Source organism: Biomphalaria glabrata, chromosome 3, assembly GCF_947242115.1.
Source record: "Biomphalaria glabrata chromosome 3, xgBioGlab47.1, whole genome shotgun sequence".
NCBI classification, from domain to species: domain Eukaryota; kingdom Metazoa; phylum Mollusca; class Gastropoda; family Planorbidae; genus Biomphalaria; species Biomphalaria glabrata.
Genome location: NC_074713.1, coordinates 24,398,500 through 24,418,657, shown reverse-complemented (window position 1 = coordinate 24,418,657; position 20,158 = coordinate 24,398,500). Strand labels below are relative to the sequence as shown.

Genomic DNA, 20,158 nt, shown 5'->3' with positions numbered 1-20,158 from the left:
AAATCGCATTAAATATTACGATACAGACAAAATTACATACACAAATATGACAGTGGAAAGAAGCCAAAAAAATCTAATAAATAGACTACCTTCAGGTCAAATACTGCTAGAAATTCCACAAAGTTGTCTCGAGAAGAAAGTTACTAAAATGTTAGCAGTAAAATGTTAATGGGATGTACTAGAATGTTAGCAGTAAAGTGTTACTAGAAAGTTACTTAAATGTTAGCAGTAAAGTGTTACTAGAAAGTTACTTAAATGTTAGCAGTAAAATGTTAATGGGATGTACTAGAATGTTAGCAGTAAAGTGTTAATGGGATGTACTAGAATGTTAGCAGTAAAGTGTTAATGGGATGTACTAGAATGTTAGCAGTAAAGTGTTACTAGAAAGTTACTAAAATGTTAGCAGTAAAGTGTTAATGGGATGTACTAGAATGTTAGCAGTAAAGTGTTACTAGAAAGTTACTAAAATGTTAGCAGTAAAATGTTAATGGGATGTACTAGAATGTTAGCAGTAAAGTGTTACTAGAAAGTTACTAAACTCTTAGCAGTCGAATGTTACTGGAATGTTACAAGACTGCTGCTGCTATGACAAGAAAAGAAGACCTTACCGGCATCGTTCAGTGCTGCCAACTCCTGTAAGAAATCGTCAGTGTCACTGGAGTCTGACAGAGAAGGCACATCCAGACGTTGCAGCAGATCCATTTTGTTCTAGTTGTCTGTCTTAAATAACACTGGACTTTCCCTTGTTTGGAAACCTCCGTTGACCAGTTGAACTATTGGAAGATATATAGAACTGGGATGGTGCTCCTAGTGGACCTGCTCCTCAGCTCAAAGAAGACGCTAAGATGATTGCGCTTTGCATTTATTGATTCATTAAATTTTAAAAAGTTAGGTCTGCAAGCTGAGCAAATGTTCAGATAGTGTACGCGACTTCAATCCAGATAGATCTAATTTGTCCTTCAAACTTTATATTCTTCGCTTGAAGTTGACACAAAACAACAAAGAACAACTTCTTCTAACGCTCAAACAATATATAAATAATATAAAGGATACTACAAGAATCTGGAGGTAGAGGAGTACGAGGACCTGCTTCTAGAACACACACACATGCTATTGTCTCGGACAATTCTCATCAGCTAGTGTCAGAATCAAGGGCATCATTCGTATAATGCCTGGAGTGATGTGCACATCAGAATGATGATCCCGCTGTTCTGCCTGTGAGGGGTGGGGGCTAGGCGATCTACAACAGGTGAGCAGTGAAGCGTGAAGCAGTCACACCGGAAGTCAGCAGGCAAAATGGTGATTGCATTGTTGGAGATATTTTTCTTGCTTTGTTTATTTTGAGACTCTTTTTTTTTGTTGAGGATTCAAAAGTTTCAATCAAAATCTAATCGAATGATTGCAGAAAGTTTCAATCAAAGTTGAATCTTTTTTTCCCTCAGTTTAGGTAACAATAATAAATAAAACGAGATGAATGATTATGTTCTGAGCAGATTGCACTTGATGACCTTGACAATGATTGGCGTAACAGGCGAAGCATGAACACAATAATGATTCACAATAATAATAATAACATGAAATGTGAAGAGATGGAAAGAAAGGCTTAGAGATGTCCACTAGATGTGTGACATCTCTGGATGACCCAGGAGCGACACACGACGGCGAATGAAGAGGTAGTTTTATGGTATGACCTTTGGACATGGACAGGAAGGGGGGGGGGAGACGAGGAAAGACCTGGCCTGATGTAAAAAAGGAGGGTTGAGGAGAAGTGAGTTAAGCGTCCTGGTACCTAGGTATATGAGGACACGTACGCCTGAGATCAGAATGTGTCTGTTTGGACTTGACATAGTGCGACCAGACATGTACGAAGTTTGGAGGACATCCGAGTGGACTGACCACTGACAAGAAGGCGTTGATCTCCATGTGAACCGATGCTTTGTCCTCACAGTTGGGATTTCGAGTTGAAGTTTTTGATGAGTCTTAGATCTGAGTTGTCGACTTTGAGACCCGGGTCCAGTAAGCAGTCAGCGCTCTGGGAGAATAGCAGAAAGAAAAGTTAGAGTACAACATGGATGTTTACAAGAACACAAGACACAAATTTTATTTTCTAAAAGTAGTTACATAACATGATTTGCCTAATTACCCAGGTCTGATTAAACACCTGAATTACTGCACACTTCATTAATTTCACGATTTGTGGGTTTGATCAGTACATGGACCAAATAATTGGAACTCTTCGTATTAGCTCCAACAAAATGCTTCGCTACAGACTCAAGAAGAACATTGAAGCCTGTCTGTTCAAAACTTGTTTAGATTATTTGGTCATTTGAACACTGGTGTTTATGTTTGTAATATTCTCACAAAACCTTGAGATTAAAGTGTGCATGTGACAGCACTCACAAAACCTTGAGACTAAAGTGTGCATGTGACAGCACTCACAAAACCTTGAGATTAAAGTGTGCATGTGACATCACTCACAAAACCTTGAGATTAAAGTGTGCATGTGACATCACTCACAAAACCTTGAGATTAAAGTGTGCATGTGACAGCACTCACAAAACCTTGAGATTAAAGTGTGCATGTGACATCACTCACAAAACCTTGAGATTAAAGTGTGCATGTGACATCACTCACAAAACCTTGAGATTAAAGTGTGCATGTGACATCACTCACAAAACCTTGAGATTTAAGTGTGCTTGTGACATCACTCACAAAACCTTGAGACTAAAGTGTGCATGTGACAGCACTCACAAAACCTTGAGATTAAAGTGTGCATGTGACATCACTCACAAAACCTTGAGATTAAAGTGTGCATGTGACATCACTCACAAAACCTTGAGATTTAAGTGTGCATGTGACAGCACTCACAAAACCTTGAGATTAAAGTGTGCTTGTGACATCACTCACAAAACCTTGAGATTAAAGTGTGCATGTGACATCACTCACAAAACCTTGAGATTTAAGTGTGCTTGTGACATCACTCACAAAATCTTGAGATTAAAGTGTGCTTGTGACATCACTCACAAAACCTTGAGATTAAAGTGTGCTTGTGACATCACTCACAAAATCTTGAGATTAAAGTGTGCATGTGACAGCACTCACAAAATCTTGAGATTAAAGTGTGCATGTGACAGCACTCACAAAACCTTGAGATTAAAGTGTGCATGTGACAGCACTCACAAAACCTTGAGATTAAAGTGTACTTATGACAGCACTCACAAAATCTTGAGATTAAAGTGTGCATGTGACAGCACTCACAAAACCTTGAGATTAAAGTGTGCATGTGACAGCACTCACAAAACGTTGAGACTAAAGTGTGCATGTGACATCACTCACAAAATCTTGAGATTAAAGTGTGCATGTGATAGCACTCACAAAATCTTGAGATTAAAGTGAGCATGTGACAGCACTCACAAAACCTTGAGATTAAAGTGTGCATGTGACAGCACTCACAAAACCTTGAGATTAAAGTGTACTTATGACAGCACTCACAAAATCTTGAGATTAAAGTGTGCATGTGACAGCACTCACAAAACCTTGAGACTAAAGTGTGCATGTGACATCACTCACAAAATCTTGAGATTAAAGTGTGCATGTGACAGCACTCACAAAACCTTGAGATTAAAGTGTGCATGTGACAGCACTCACAAAACCTTGAGATTAAAGTGTGCATGTGACAGCACTCACAAAACCTTGAGATTAAAGTGTGCATGTGACAGCACTCACAAAACCTTGAGATTAAAGTGTGCATGTGACATCACTCACAAAACCTTGAGATTAAAGTGTGCATGTGACATCACTCACAAAACCTTGAGATTAAAGTGTGCATGTGACAGCACTGACAAAACCTTGAGATTTAAGTGTGCATGTGACAGCACTCACAAAACCTTGAGATTAAAGTGTGCATGTGACATCACTCACAAAACCTTGAGATTAAAGTGTGCATGTGACAGCACTCACAAAACCTTGAGATTAAAGTGTGCATGTGACAGCAATCACAAAACCTTGAGATTAAAGTGTGCATGTGACAGCACTCACAAAACCTTGAGATTAAAGTGTGCATGTGATAGCACTCACAAAACCTTGAGATTAAAGTGTGCATGTGACAGCACTCACAAAACCTTGAGATTAAAGTGTGCATGTGACAGCACTCACAAAACCTTGAGATTAAAGTGTGCATGTGACATCACTCACACAACCTTGAGATTAAAGTGTGCATGTGACAGCACTCACAAAACCTTGAGATTAAAGTGTGCATGTGACAGCACTCACAAAATCTTGAGATTAAAGTGTGCATGTGACATCACTCACAAAACCTTGAGATTAAAGTGTGCATGTGACAGCACTCACAAAACCTTGAGATTAAAGTGTGCATGTGACATCACTCACAAAACCTTGAGATTAAAGTGTGCATGTGACATCACTCACAAAACCTTGAGATTAAAGTGTGCATGTGACAGCACTCACAAAACCTTGAGATTAAAGTGTGCATGTGACATCACTCACAAAACCTTGAGATTAAAGTGTGCATGTGACAGCACTCACAAAACCTTGAGATTAAAGTGTGCATGTGACATCACTCACAAAACCTTGAGATTAAAGTGTGCATGTGACAGCACTCACAAAACCTTGAGATTAAAGTGTGCATGTGACATCACTCACAAAACCTTGAGATTAAAGTGTGCATGTGACAGCACTCACAAAACCTTGAGATTAAAGTGTGCATGTGACATCACTCACACAACCTTGAGATTAAAGTGTGCATGTGACAGCACTCACAAAACCTTGAGATTAAAGTGTGCATGTGACAGCACTCACAAAACCTTGAGATTAAAGTGTGCATGTGACAGCACTCACAAAACCTTGAGATTAAAGTGTGCATGTGACATCACTCACAAAACCTTGAGATTAAAGTGTGCATGTGACATCACTCACAAAACCTTGAGATTAAAGTGTGCATGTGACAGCACTGACAAAACCTTGAGATTTAAGTGTGCATGTGACAGCACTCACAAAACCTTGAGATTAAAGTGTGCATGTGACATCACTCACAAAACCTTGAGATTAAAGTGTGCATGTGACAGCACTCACAAAACCTTGAGATTAAAGTGTGCATGTGACAGCAATCACAAAACCTTGAGATTAAAGTGTGCATGTGACAGCACTCACAAAACCTTGAGATTAAAGTGTGCATGTGATAGCACTCACAAAACCTTGAGATTAAAGTGTGCATGTGACAGCACTCACAAAACCTTGAGATTAAAGTGTGCATGTGACAGCACTCACAAAACCTTGAGATTAAAGTGTGCATGTGACATCACTCACACAACCTTGAGATTAAAGTGTGCATGTGACAGCACTCACAAAACCTTGAGATTAAAGTGTGCATGTGACAGCACTCACAAAATCTTGAGATTAAAGTGTGCATGTGACATCACTCACAAAACCTTGAGATTAAAGTGTGCATGTGACAGCACTCACAAAACCTTGAGATTAAAGTGTGCATGTGACATCACTCACAAAACCTTGAGATTAAAGTGTGCATGTGACATCACTCACAAAACCTTGAGATTAAAGTGTGCATGTGACAGCACTCACAAAACCTTGAGATTAAAGTGTGCATGTGACATCACTCACAAAACCTTGAGATTAAAGTGTGCATGTGACAGCACTCACAAAACCTTGAGATTAAAGTGTGCATGTGACATCACTCACAAAACCTTGAGATTAAAGTGTGCATGTGACAGCACTCACAAAACCTTGAGATTAAAGTGTGCATGTGACATCACTCACAAAACCTTGAGATTAAAGTGTGCATGTGACAGCACTCACAAAACCTTGAGATTAAAGTGAGCATGTGACAGCACTCACAAAACCTTGAGATTAAAGTGTGCATGTGACAGCACTCACAAAACCTTGAGATTAAAGTGTACTTATGACAGCACTCACAAAATCTTGAGATTAAAGTGTGCATGTGACAGCACTCACAAAACCTTGAGACTAAAGTGTGCATGTGACATCACTCACAAAATCTTGAGATTAAAGTGTGCATGTGACAGCACTCACAAAACCTTGAGATTAAAGTGTGCATGTGACAGCACTCACAAAACCTTGAGATTAAAGTGTGCATGTGACAGCACTCACAAAACCTTGAGATTAAAGTGTGCATGTGACAGCACTCACAAAACCTTGAGATTAAAGTGTGCATGTGACATCACTCACAAAACCTTGAGATTAAAGTGTGCATGTGACATCACTCACAAAACCTTGAGATTAAAGTGTGCATGTGACAGCACTGACAAAACCTTGAGATTTAAGTGTGCATGTGACAGCACTCACAAAACCTTGAGATTAAAGTGTGCATGTGACATCACTCACAAAACCTTGAGATTAAAGTGTGCATGTGACAGCACTCACAAAACCTTGAGATTAAAGTGTGCATGTGACAGCAATCACAAAACCTTGAGATTAAAGTGTGCATGTGACAGCACTCACAAAACCTTGAGATTAAAGTGTGCATGTGATAGCACTCACAAAACCTTGAGATTAAAGTGTGCATGTGACAGCACTCACAAAACCTTGAGATTAAAGTGTGCATGTGACAGCACTCACAAAACCTTGAGATTAAAGTGTGCATGTGACATCACTCACACAACCTTGAGATTAAAGTGTGCATGTGACAGCACTCACAAAACCTTGAGATTAAAGTGTGCATGTGACAGCACTCACAAAATCTTGAGATTAAAGTGTGCATGTGACATCACTCACAAAACCTTGAGATTAAAGTGTGCATGTGACAGCACTCACAAAACCTTGAGATTAAAGTGTGCATGTGACATCACTCACAAAACCTTGAGATTAAAGTGTGCATGTGACATCACTCACAAAACCTTGAGATTAAAGTGTGCATGTGACAGCACTGACAAAACCTTGAGATTTAAGTGTGCATGTGACAGCACTCACAAAACCTTGAGATTAAAGTGTGCATGTGACATCACTCACAAAACCTTGAGATTAAAGTGTGCATGTGACAGCACTCACAAAACCTTGAGATTAAAGTGTGCATGTGACAGCAATCACAAAACCTTGAGATTAAAGTGTGCATGTGACAGCACTCACAAAACCTTGAGATTAAAGTGTGCATGTGATAGCACTCACAAAACCTTGAGATTAAAGTGTGCATGTGACAGCACTCACAAAACCTTGAGATTAAAGTGTGCATGTGACAGCACTCACAAAACCTTGAGATTAAAGTGTGCATGTGACATCACTCACACAACCTTGAGATTAAAGTGTGCATGTGACAGCACTCACAAAACCTTGAGATCAAAATGTGTGCATGTGACAGCACTCACAAAATCTTGAGATTAAAGTGTGCATGTGACATCACTCACAAAACCTTGAGATTAAAGTGTGCATGTGACAGCACTCACAAAACCTTGAGATTAAAGTGTGCATGTGACATCACTCACAAAACCTTGAGATTAAAGTGTGCATGTGACATCACTCACAAAACCTTGAGATTAAAGTGTGCATGTGACAGCACTCACAAAACCTTGAGATTAAAGTGTGCATGTGACATCACTCACAAAACCTTGAGATTAAAGTGTGCATGTGACAGCACTCACAAAACCTTGAGATTAAAGTGTGCATGTGACATCACTCACAAAACCTTGAGATTAAAGTGTGCATGTGACAGCACTCACAAAACCTTGAGATTAAAGTGTGCATGTGACATCACTCACAAAACCTTGAGATTAAAGTGTGCATGTGACAGCACTCACAAAACCTTGAGATTAAAGTGTGCATGTGACATCACTCACACAACCTTGAGATTAAAGTGTGCATGTGACAGCACTCACAAAACCTTGAGATTAAAGTGTGCATGTGACAGCACTCACAAAACCTTGAGATTAAAGTGTGCATGTGACAGCACTCACAAAACCTTGAGATTAAAGTGTGCATGTGACATCACTCACAAAACCTTGAGATTAAAGTGTGCATGTGACATCACTCACAAAACCTTGAGATTAAAGTGTGCATGTGACAGCACTGACAAAACCTTGAGATTTAAGTGTGCATGTGACAGCACTCACAAAACCTTGAGATTAAAGTGTGCATGTGACATCACTCACAAAACCTTGAGATTAAAGTGTGCATGTGACAGCACTCACAAAACCTTGAGATTAAAGTGTGCATGTGACAGCAATCACAAAACCTTGAGATTAAAGTGTGCATGTGACAGCACTCACAAAACCTTGAGATTAAAGTGTGCATGTGATAGCACTCACAAAACCTTGAGATTAAAGTGTGCATGTGACAGCACTCACAAAACCTTGAGATTAAAGTGTGCATGTGACAGCACTCACACAACCTTGAGATTAAAGTGTGCATGTGACATCACTCACACAACCTTGAGATTAAAGTGTGCATGTGACAGCACTCACAAAACCTTGAGATTAAAGTGTGCATGTGACAGCACTCACAAAATCTTGAGATTAAAGTGTGCATGTGACATCACTCACAAAACCTTGAGATTAAAGTGTGCATGTGACAGCACTCACAAAACCTTGAGATTAAAGTGTGCATGTGACATCACTCACAAAACCTTGAGATTAAAGTGTGCATGTGACATCACTCACAAAACCTTGAGATTAAAGTGTGCATGTGACAGCACTCACAAAACCTTGAGATTAAAGTGTGCATGTGACATCACTCACAAAACCTTGAGATTAAAGTGTGCATGTGACAGCACTCACAAAACCTTGAGATTAAAGTGTGCATGTGACATCACTCACAAAACCTTGAGATTAAAGTGTGCATGTGACAGCACTCACAAAACCTTGAGATTAAAGTGTGCATGTGACATCACTCACAAAACCTTGAGATTAAAGTGTGCATGTGACAGCACTCACAAAACCTTGAGATTAAAGTGTGCATGTGACATCACTCACACAACCTTGAGATTAAAGTGTGCATGTGACAGCACTCACAAAACCTTGAGATTAAAGTGTGCATGTGACAGCACTCACAAAACCTTGAGATTAAAGTGTGCATGTGACAGCACTCACAAAACCTTGAGATTAAAGTGTGCATGTGACAGCACTCACAAAACCTTGAGATTTAAGTGTGCATGTGACAGCACTCACAAAACCTTGAGATTAAAGTGTGCATGTGACATCACTCACAAAACCTTGAGATTAAAGTGTGCATGTGACATCACTCACAAAACCTTGAGATTAAAGTGTGCATGTGACATCACTCACAAAACCTTGAGATTAAAGTGTGCATGTGACATCACTCACAAAACCTTGAGATTAAAGTGTGCATGTGACAGCACTCACAAAACCTTGAGATTAAAGTGTGCATGTGACAGCACTCACAAAACCTTGAGATTAAAGTGTGCATGTGACAGCGCTCACAAAACCTTGAGATTAAAGTGTACTTATGACAGCGCTCACAAAACCTTGAGATTAAAGTGTGCATGTGACAGCGCTCACAAAACCTTGAGATTAAAGTGTACTTATGACAGCGCTCACAAAACCTTGAGATTAAAGTGTGCTTATGACAGCGCTATATCCTAAGTTATCCAAGGACTCGATCACTCGTTCTTTTGACCTCCTCCCTGCATTTACCTAAACGTATATACTAGTACTAAACATCATTTCAGACAATGTCTACTTCAGTTTATATACTAGTACTAAACATCATTTCAGACAATGTCTACTTCAGTTTATATACTAGTACTAAACATCATTTCAGACAATGTCTACTTCAGTTTATATACTAGTACTAAACATCATTTCAGACAATGTCTACTTCAGTTTATATACTAGTACTAAACATCATTTCAGACAATGTCTACTTCAGTTTATATACTAGTACTAAACATCATTTCAGACAATGTCTACTTCAGTTTATATACTAGTACTAAACATTATTTTAAACAATGTCTACTTCAGTTTATATACTAGTACTAAACATTATTTTAAACAATGTCTAGGTTTTTTATTCTTTAGAAACATTAGCAGGATGGTGAGACTCCCTCCCAAGCCCGGTAGATTAACTTTAAAAAACAATTTTTACTTTTCAGGGTTTAGATTAAGGATTAGACATGTGCAATACCAAAGCTATTTAATGAAAAACAAGGTTCCAAAGACAGTTTGTGTGGAACCACAAACTCAATATCGGCCCCCGAAGTGGTCCACCCAGGCAGGTAAAAAGGCAGGTATCCATATTTTCAGAAAGAACATCAGAATTAAATTCTATCAAAGACAAATGACAGAGAAGAATGGAGAAAGAAGGTTGACAGTTCCTGTGTGGTGCCTCAACGGTCCAGCAGATCTAAGGATAGGTGAAAGTGAATGTGAAGTTCAATGTGAACCTAGCCTAAGCCGATGTCTTTAAATGAATATCTAATTGATCTAATTGTTATGTACAGGGTCAATCTCTTATTCAAATCCTCAAAAAATAAAAGAACAATCATTTCCGTAAAAAAAAAACCAGCCTTTAGTTAAGTATGTAACGGTTACTGTGTAACGCTGCTGTTCACACGATAATGTGAAAAACTACTTATTAACTGTTGTTTTTAATTATGCCCAACCTATATGCATACTAAATAGATTTTTTCTCTTAAAAAAAATAAAAACATTATTTTTGGGTATTATTATTATTACATAACTTAGCAATACAGAAGGATCCTAGGCATCACATTCAAAGACCGCATCACAAACCAAGAAATCAGAGACAGGGTTACTGTAGCGATCGGAGCTCATGACGACCTGCTTACTATTGTGAAAAAACGAAAGCTTAAAACCTTTGGCCACATTACAAGATCTACGGGGCTCGCAAAGACCTTTCTTCAGGGAACAGTGCCAGGAAAAAGAAGAAGAGGCAGACAGAAAAAGCGATGGGAGGACAACATTAAAGAATGGACAGGCCTGCCATTGAGAGAGGTTCTGATCAAGGCAAAAAAAAGGGAGGAATGGAGAAAGACGGTCGACAAATCTTGCCTGGTGCCCCAACGGTCCAACAGACTAAGGGATAGGTAAAGGTAAAAGGTAAAGCAATACAAATGTTAAAAAAAAATTTTGACAAAAAATCTAAAACCATTTGCAGAAATGTGTTAGAAATATGGCAAGTAGGTATTACCCCTACTAAAGAGCCTCCGGTGTTTGTTACTATTAATAGTGAATAGTTGTAAAAGTGGTGTATTTTTATGAAAAAACTGCTTGCATAAGTGATTTAAAAAATTAGATTTTTCGCTTTTAAAAAAGAAAAAAGTAGCCGTTGCATCAAAACTTTGAATGGACTAAAATATTATGATGTCGAATTTTCACTATCTTTTCTAGTTTACGAGATCTAAAAGGGACGGACGGACAGACGGATAGACATTTCACACAAAACGAATAGCGTCTTTTCACCTTTCGGGGGCCCTTAAAAAAAAAGCTTGTTGACCTTGATATACATTTCCGTCTCGCGAAAGATCATGTCATGGTGACATATTAGCAAGACTCGGGGGTAGTGTGTTTCTGTACAAATGCATGTACTTATATTGTAGTGTTTGTGTGTTTTATACAGTCCAGCTAAGATAATCAACAAGATCGATGAGCCTTTACCTACATGCACCGATAAACTATGATGAGCCTCTCTGTCTGTCTGTCTCTCACACACATTTATCTAGACACTTCATATCTATTTGTATTGAATCTTCCTTTTTGAAAATCTTCTAACCCTAACCCATCTTCAAAACAAAAACAAACAAAAAAATACATTTATTTGGGCACAAAAACAAATGAATGCGAGGAAACAAGACCCACCTACTGAAGAAAAGCATTGGCCACCTAAAAGTCGAACATAGGCTAAACATGTCTCAACAACGATGTCTCAACAACGATGTCTCAACAACGATGTCTCAACAACGATGGCTGAGTAGAATCCTAGAAATACCATTCTTAGGAAAGACAAAACACGTGACCAAAGTCAGCCACAACGTGGACGCCGTGAAGAGGAAAGCGAAAACATGTCCGTTCACGTCCAACATGGCGTCACACCTTGTTAGAAGACCTAAAATATGAGGGCACCAGCTGGGAAGAGGCTGTGGAAGTCGCCTTGGACCGATCTCTGTGGAGAAGTGCCGCCTTAACTGCCGAAGGGTCTAGAGAACCAAAGTCTTAAAATCTACATAGACCATGTCACTTTGCTTCATTCTACTCTCTGTCTGTCTATCTGTCTGTCTCAGATGTAATTTTCTTCAACTTGACCGTCAGAAACAAAAAAAAAAAGACATAATGATTGTTTCAGTTTGCTTCAACTATTACTAGTAGAAAAATAGAACTTTTCAGACAATCATACGTGATCTCACAAGAATCTTTTTTTTTTTTTTTTTGCATCAACTGACTGTCTGTCTGGTACAATGTTTGTACATTTTATTTCTCCCATTTCCGATACTCGGAACAAATTAAAAATTTTACACAATTATTCACAGTACCTAACAAAACATGAAACTTTCAAATAACGAACAAATTCATTCATTAATTAGTGGTAATTAATTATTTTGTATAATATCGAAAAAGGGAAATAACTCACACAGTACCGGTATTGATATTAATGTCTGTAAATGTGGATTTCTCCCTCTTAGATAAACCTTACCTTCTTTTTTTTTTTTGTAGTTATTTTTTTAACCTTTTTTAAAATATTATTTTTAGCGGCCCCCCGAAAGGGGAAAAGACGATATTAGTTTTCTGTGGAATGTCTGTCCGTCTGTCCGTCCGTCCCATTTAGATCTCGTAAACTAGAAAACATATTGAAAATCCGACATCATAATAATTTAGACCTTCTACTCTTTTCTCTTTTTTTGAAATCGAAAAATGTAATTTTTAAAATCAAATATGCAAGCAGTTGTTTTTTTTAAATACTTCATTTTTACAACTATTCACTATTAAAAGTAACAAACACAGGAGGCTATCTAGTAAGGGAGATTACATTTACCCTATTTTTAACACATTTATGCAAATGGTTTTAGATTTTTTGTCCAAAAATTATTTCTTTTACATATTTATTGCTAAGTTATGTAAAAACTGTTTTCTATTTTTTTTCCAAGAGAAAGAATCTATTTAATATGCATATAAGTGGAACATAATCTAAAACAACAATTAATAAGTAGTTTTCATATTATCGCGTGAACTGCGGGGTCACGGCATTTCCACAAGACACTTAACTAAGAATTTTTATATTTTTTTTTACGAAATGTTTTTTTTATGAGGCTTTGAATAAGAGATTGACCCTATATAAAAACAATCAGATCAATAAGATAATCATTATATGAAATCAGTTAGGCCAGTTTCACATCTAACTTCACCTTCACTTTCACCTGTCCCTTGGTCTGCTGGACAGTTGGGGCACCACACAAGATCTGTCAACCTTCTTTTTCCATTCTTCTCTGTCATTTGCCTTTGATAGAATTTCATTTTGATATTTTTTTCTGCCCTTTTACCTGCCTCGGTGGACCACTTCGGGGACGATTTTGAGTTTTTGTTTCCACACAAACTGTCTTTGTAACCTTGTTGTAGTGAACTATTTGTTTTTCAATTCTAGTTTAGAACAAACTTGTTGTAGTGTCGTCACATTTAACGCGCATTTCCATTCAATATTTTAGCCCCCCCCCCCCACCTCCCGTACTACTTTTTATTCACTTTATAATCTAAAAGAGACAAATTGTTCAGAAAGAACATTTTAATTGAAGTCGCTACTGACCTTGTGTTGTTTAATCAAAGCAAATGTTTGGACGTCTAATTGTCACTTTAAAAGCCGACTGCTCCACCATCTAGTCAGTTCACCTAAACACAAGAAAACATTCAATGTGTCAATTCTTTTGTTTTCTTTTCATTCAAACCTCAATATGTGTGTGTAGGTATGTGTGCGTGTTTTTTTTGTGCATATGTGTGTGTTTGTATGTGAGGTTGCGTATGTGTGTGTGTAAATGTGTGTGTGTTTGCGTGTGTGTATGTCTCAACGCGTATGAAATTGTGTATGTCCATGGTATTTGTATGAGTGTGTATTTGTTTTTTTGAGAGTAAAATATGTAAAATATTTGAATGTCCACAAACTTTTCAAGTTCTCAATTAGCCAATTCAACATGGAATATTCCTGGCCATTTAATCTTTTTGTAGAATTATATATATATAATCCATGGGCGTGGCAGAGGGGGGGGAGTTTAAAACCCCCTACCAGAGGATTTTGCAGTCAAATCTCCCTCTTCTATAAAACAAAACAAAAAAAGAATGCAAACGACAATCCGCAAATTCCAACAGCATAGCTAAGGAAGATTTTGATTTTAAAACCCCCTCCAAAATTTACGATAAACCCCCCTCTTCAATATAAGACTATCCATACATCAGTCACCAGATTCTATGAGCGTAGCCAAGAGGGGTTTTGTGTTTAAAACCCCCTCCAACGGGGTTTAGAGCTAAAAAAAACCCCTCTTTAATATAACAAAAAGCAAATTACACACTCAAAATAAATTCTATGAGCGTAACCAAAGGGTTTTTGAGTTTAAACCCCTCTTCAGCGGAGTTTGACGCTAAAAAATACCTCTACAATATAAAAATCAATGAGAGCAGGCAAAGAAGTTTTGAGTTTAAACCCCCTTTCAGCGGGTTTTAAGCTATAAAAATACCTCTTCAATATAAAAAAAAAAAGCAAATTACACACTCAAAATTCTATGAGCGTAGCCAAGCCTAGGGGTTTTTGAATTTAAACCCCCCCTCCTCAAGATGGCTTTTTTTAAAGTTTAAAACCCCTTCTGATGGATTTAAGTTTAGATACCTCCATACAGAGAGTTTTGAGGTTGAAAACCTCTCCATTCAATTTTATTCTAAAGCAAACTGCAGTCACCAAATTCTATGAGCGTAGCTAAGATGTTTTGAATTTTAAAAAAACAAAAAACTCCACAAATGTTTAAGTTTACTCCCCCCCCAAATGGCTTTAACGATGAAACTTCCCTTTTCGATATAAAATCACAAGCAAACTACATTCACCTAATTCCAAAAGCGTAGTCAAGAGAGGTTACAAATTTCTAAGAGGGGCTGAGCTCCATTAATAAAGTGCAGTGAATAGTCATCTGTCAAAATTGAAAAAGCCTCAATGTGGCTCAACAAAGATGGTTAAGATGGATTTTAGGTGTCAGTTATAGAGATCGGGTCTCAGTCAAGGAAATCCTGTGCCTAACTGGGAGTCGACCCCTTAGTAATGTTGTGACAGAGCGTCGCATGAGGTTTGCGGGACATGTTCTCAGACAAAATGAATAACGCATAATAAGAGTTGCGATGACATCCTGGCGCCACACTTTCATGGAGATCCTCAGAGCAGGTGGGAAGAGGCTTCAGACATGCCATTGACAGATTTTTGTGGAAGCATCTTTCCTCCCAATGCGCCGAACGGCACGGAAGAATCTAAGTCAGTAAGAATAGCACATTAGGTTTTTTGAAATAAAACATTTTAATAGCATAATAAAGCACTGTAGATACCTCAGAATGTAATAAAAAATAATTATGTACACACACACTCAAACACACACACACATATCATTTTTTCTTCCCCCCGAAAAATAATCCTGGCTACGCCCATGATATAATCTGTTTTATAGCAAACAAAGATGTCTTTTCCAACAATTGCATTGTCTTAATAAGAAATTGAGTGACAATTAAAAGTCAAACAAACAAAAATTTAAAAAATCAACTTTTACTTCATGTCCAAGTAAGTTGGTAAACTAAAAAAAATAAATAAAAATCATCAGAATTGGGATCTAACCCACGATATTCGCGTTGATTGCAAGACACTCAAACTAACATACAATAAACGTCCCAACATAAATTCATAGATCTAGATACCAGATTTACATCTGAATTAAACGAAGATAAATGGCAGCCATTTTTCTTTAACAGTAAGTCGCACTCTATTCTAGTCAATCAATCCAACATTTTGCGTTTTTTGTTTGTTTGCCATGACGAAAGAGTTAAAAATTAAGAACTGAGAAACAAAACACGCAAACAAAAACACTGAGACTTGATGTTTCATGTTCTTGACAAATTGCTAACATTTTCTTCACCTGAATGGTAAAAGATATGTACAGGCCAACCATATACTGGCTGTATTAACAATATTATGCTCTATCTTTAGTTTGTGTTTTTTAAAAAAATTCAGTCAGTTTTAATTTAAATGGGGGGGGGTGGCGAAGGTGCTGAATAGTAAAGCACTTAGCTTGTAAACCAAGGGGCCCACGGCTCGAATCTCAGTGAAGGCAGGACATTTTAAGTTCGGGATTCTTAGAACGTCCCAAGTCCCCCCAACTCTAATGGGTACCGGACATTAGTTAAGGAAAGCAAAGGTGGCTGGCCACACGACACTCTCGTTAGAATTTAAGTTTATCGCAAGGTCTGAAAGCGGAGATTAACATTTTTTTAAAACTTTTAATCATTACTCCTTTTTACTAAGTGACAATACAGCAAATGTCAATGAGATTGTCAAAGGCAGAAAGAAGTCGTTAACTTCTGCCCTCCGTTCTTTGTCTTGACCTCTACATCTAGAACGAGGCGTCAAGACGCTAACAAAGACGTAATAGTGGTGAAGGGAGCCAGGTCTCTGGTGCACGAGCAGACTCAAGTGTCCCCGGCATCAGTGATAGCCTTTAGATAAATTACACACACACACACGAACAAATGCTCTCCTCTCTCTCTCTCTCTCTCTCACTCTCTCTGTCTCTCTCACACACACTCGCCAACACATGCAGAGGAAGAGAGACAGACAAACATTCACAATTAACACACTCGCCAACGGCGCGATCATTTTTTTTGAAATATGAAGAAATTATTACACGCGGAGAGATGCAACATTGACCAGACCACTCACCACGACGACACGCGGATTGATATTTACGGAGCATGCGTAGCGCAGTTCCACAGCACCAAACAGCCGAGAACAAAGAAGTTCTTTATTAAAATATTTTTTCTCTCTTCTCTCTTAACTCTCAGTTTAAAAAAAAAACAACAACGTGATTCAACTAGCATTTAAAAAAAAACAACAAGGATTGAGGTCAACACATGAAACAAATAAAAGAGTTATAGTCGCCAGTAATATTTTTAATTGATCCTCTTAACATAATTTGAATGGTCATAGAATTTAATTTAATGTATTCGGTACTGTTCGAGGGTCAGTGGAGCTCTTCAGTTATAGAACAAAGAAACAAGAAAGCAACATGGATAAACCTAATCTTCACCAAACCGATGACCGTGATGGTGAAAATGTTGATGCACACTAAGGAACTAGCTGGCTGGTTTGATTACACACAAGCATTGGCTAATGAAAGCAGGACATTGAATTAATGTTTAGTACTACGATTGCCTTGCATTGATTATCTTTATGGATCTTAAATAGTTCATTCAACTTCAATAAAAGAAAACTTACAACAGGCAAAATACATATATACTAGCTGGATATTACCCGCGGCCTGCGGGCCTTAGTTTCTGTATTGCTTATCTAATGGGTTGGATTTAGAATTAGATCTATGTCAAACTTAGTTAATGTTCCTTTCAAGTTTTTCTCTTTCGCCTCGAAAATAAAAGTAGCTTTGCCGAAATGGGTTTACCCGTTAAGCCGATACACTCATATCAAATATAAAATACTATTGAAAGGGGTTTATCCGATTTGTTACAAGTTTCTTTAATAGAGATAAATTAAGCAATTAAAATGAAAGAAGTTTGTGATGAACGGGATATAAATTACGCCAATATGTCTAAATTTGCAGATATAAGGAACGAATTTATGTAAAAATGCTTTTGAAACACAAAGTTGGCGGTTAATTTTATTAAATAATGAAATCAATAGCCTATATTCTGTATTTTCATGTGTCAAAGTAAAAAACTAATTTTGCAAAGTGTAGTTCTTAAAATTAGATCTAGATCTAGATCCTTTCGATCTTGTCTCATGTAAACATGGCAATATGAACTAGATCCATTAAATAGTAATACTTTCATAGAGTTGGTCAACTTTTTTTAAGGATCTTAAGTTTGTTTTTGGGCTACTTTACATACGTTACAGTTCCAGTTAGTACCCAAGGAACATTTGTGCCAAATTTTATCAAGATTGGTCAAACGGTTTTGATTTCTATGCGGGACATACATACATACCGACATACGCCTTACTTTCTACTTTATAGTATAGTAGCCGGACAGTACCCATGGCCTGTGGGCCATAGTTTGTGTATTACTAATCCAGTGGGTTGGATTTAAATCTATGTCAAACTTAGCTAATGATCCTTTCAAATTTTTCTCTTTCGCCACGAAAACAAAAGTAGTTTTGTGAAAATGGGTTTACATCCTTATCAAATATAAAATACTATGGAAACGGGTTTATCCTATTTGTTAAAAGCTTCTTTAATAGGTATACATTTAGCTTTTAAAATGAAAGAACCTCGAGATGAATGTGATATGAAGTACAATTACAACGGGTTTACCCGATTTGTTCAATGAATGGGATTCTAAAGTACGGCAGGACGTCTACATTCGCTGATATAAGGAACACATTTATGTACAATGCTTTAGAAACACACATTTGAAGGTAGATTTTTATTAAGTAATGAAATCAATAGACTATATTTTTGTATTTTCATGTGTCAAAGTAAAAAAAAACTATATGTGCAAACTGTAGTTCTTAAAATTAGATCTAGATCTAGATTCTTTCGATCTTCTCATGTAAACATGGCCTAGATCCATGACATACTTACATAGAGGTGGGCAACTTTTTTTTTTAGGGTCTTAAGCTTGCTTTAGGGCTACTTTACATACGCTACGGTTTCAGTTAGTACCCAAGGAACTTTATGCAGTTTTACCAAGATTGGTCAAACGTTAAGTCCACTGGTGTGAACCTGTTATTGAAAGTAACTTATAGTGTGTGTTTATAGTGTGTGTTTATAGAGTGTGTTTTTAGAGTGTGTTTTTAGAGTGTGTTTATACTGTGCTCAAAGATTGTATGTTTTCTTGAAGGATACTAAGATTCGATTACATAAAGAGGCTTACTGTTATTTCGATTCGATTACATAAAGAGGCTTACTGTTATTTCGATTCGATTACATAAAGAGGCTTACTGTTATTTCGATTCGATTACATAAAGAGGCTTACTGTTATTTCGATTCGATTACATAAAGATGCTTACTGTTATTTCTTGACCTACACAAGAGTCTCTAGCATGTATTGGGATGTCGAGTCATCAGATCTAGCCTCTGAATGTGTCACTTAATACAATAATATTATAAGACCTAAGAATTTTTTTTTTACAAAAATTTTCTTCTCTCAAAGTACTTCATTACAGTTCAATATTTATTTCATATTATTTGAATACATGATCTCTAGACTGTTAGGATGCGAAGAGGAAGCGCCAGTACTTGTCAAACATTCAAGAGCATAAAGAAAAACTGGAAAACAAGATAACTTGGGGAGTAGGCGGACCCTGTGGGTTCGTTGTTTTGCAAGCAAATTATGTTAAAAGGTTTGAATATTTTAAATAGTTTTTAGCACAATGAACCAGGAGGTGTATTTAAATTACAATATTGCTTTTCGTTTATTAGGGGATACATGTTAATAGTGACCTCTTATGATAGTATTAGTTAATGTCAAGATAATTACGGCGGAACCTTTAGGTGAAAAAAAACAGTCTCCGGGCAGAAGTTATATTATGGAATATTTTAGATATGATGAAATGATGTTATGATTGGATATTTTATATTTGATAATAAGATATTACTTTGAAATATTGTAGACTTGATAATAAGAGGTTTCTCTGGGATATTTTCGATGCAATGAAAATGCTACTATGGGATATTTAAGATATGGCCAGATATGTTGTTATGGGACAACTGATTAAAAAAATAATATTTTGTGGGTAACATATAATGTTTCCAATAACAGAAAAAAAGTTAGGCTTCATGAGACAAAAATAAAAGCTGAAAAAAAAAAATAAATAAAACGACTTAAAATAAGGTTAGGGTTAGTTTTTCAATCTTTGTGTTCAACCAGCGTTCAAAGCCCAGAAATGTCAAACTCGTGACTTTCAGGTAGATCTGGTTGTCACGGTTAAGACGTGATCATGTGTTCTTTTGGCGCTC

General features: G+C 37.2%; 1 protein-coding gene across 3 annotated transcripts in view; it reads right to left on the bottom strand.

Annotated features, from left to right (window-relative positions):
- The window catches only part of LOC106053697 (putative uncharacterized protein DDB_G0277255), a 160,887-nt gene that overhangs the window by 61,282 nt on the left and 79,447 nt on the right, over window positions 1-20,158 (bottom strand). For all 3 annotated transcript variants that reach the window (XM_056024125.1, XM_056024126.1, XM_056024124.1), the window contains exons 2-3: window positions 13,756-13,838; window positions 609-2,032 (exon numbers count right to left, since the gene is read on the bottom strand). In XM_056024125.1, coding sequence (XP_055880100.1) covers window positions 609-702 — 94 coding nt within the window. In that variant the 5' untranslated portion in view covers window positions 703-2,032; window positions 13,756-13,838. The remainder of the gene's footprint in view (window positions 1-608; window positions 2,033-13,755; window positions 13,839-20,158) is intronic.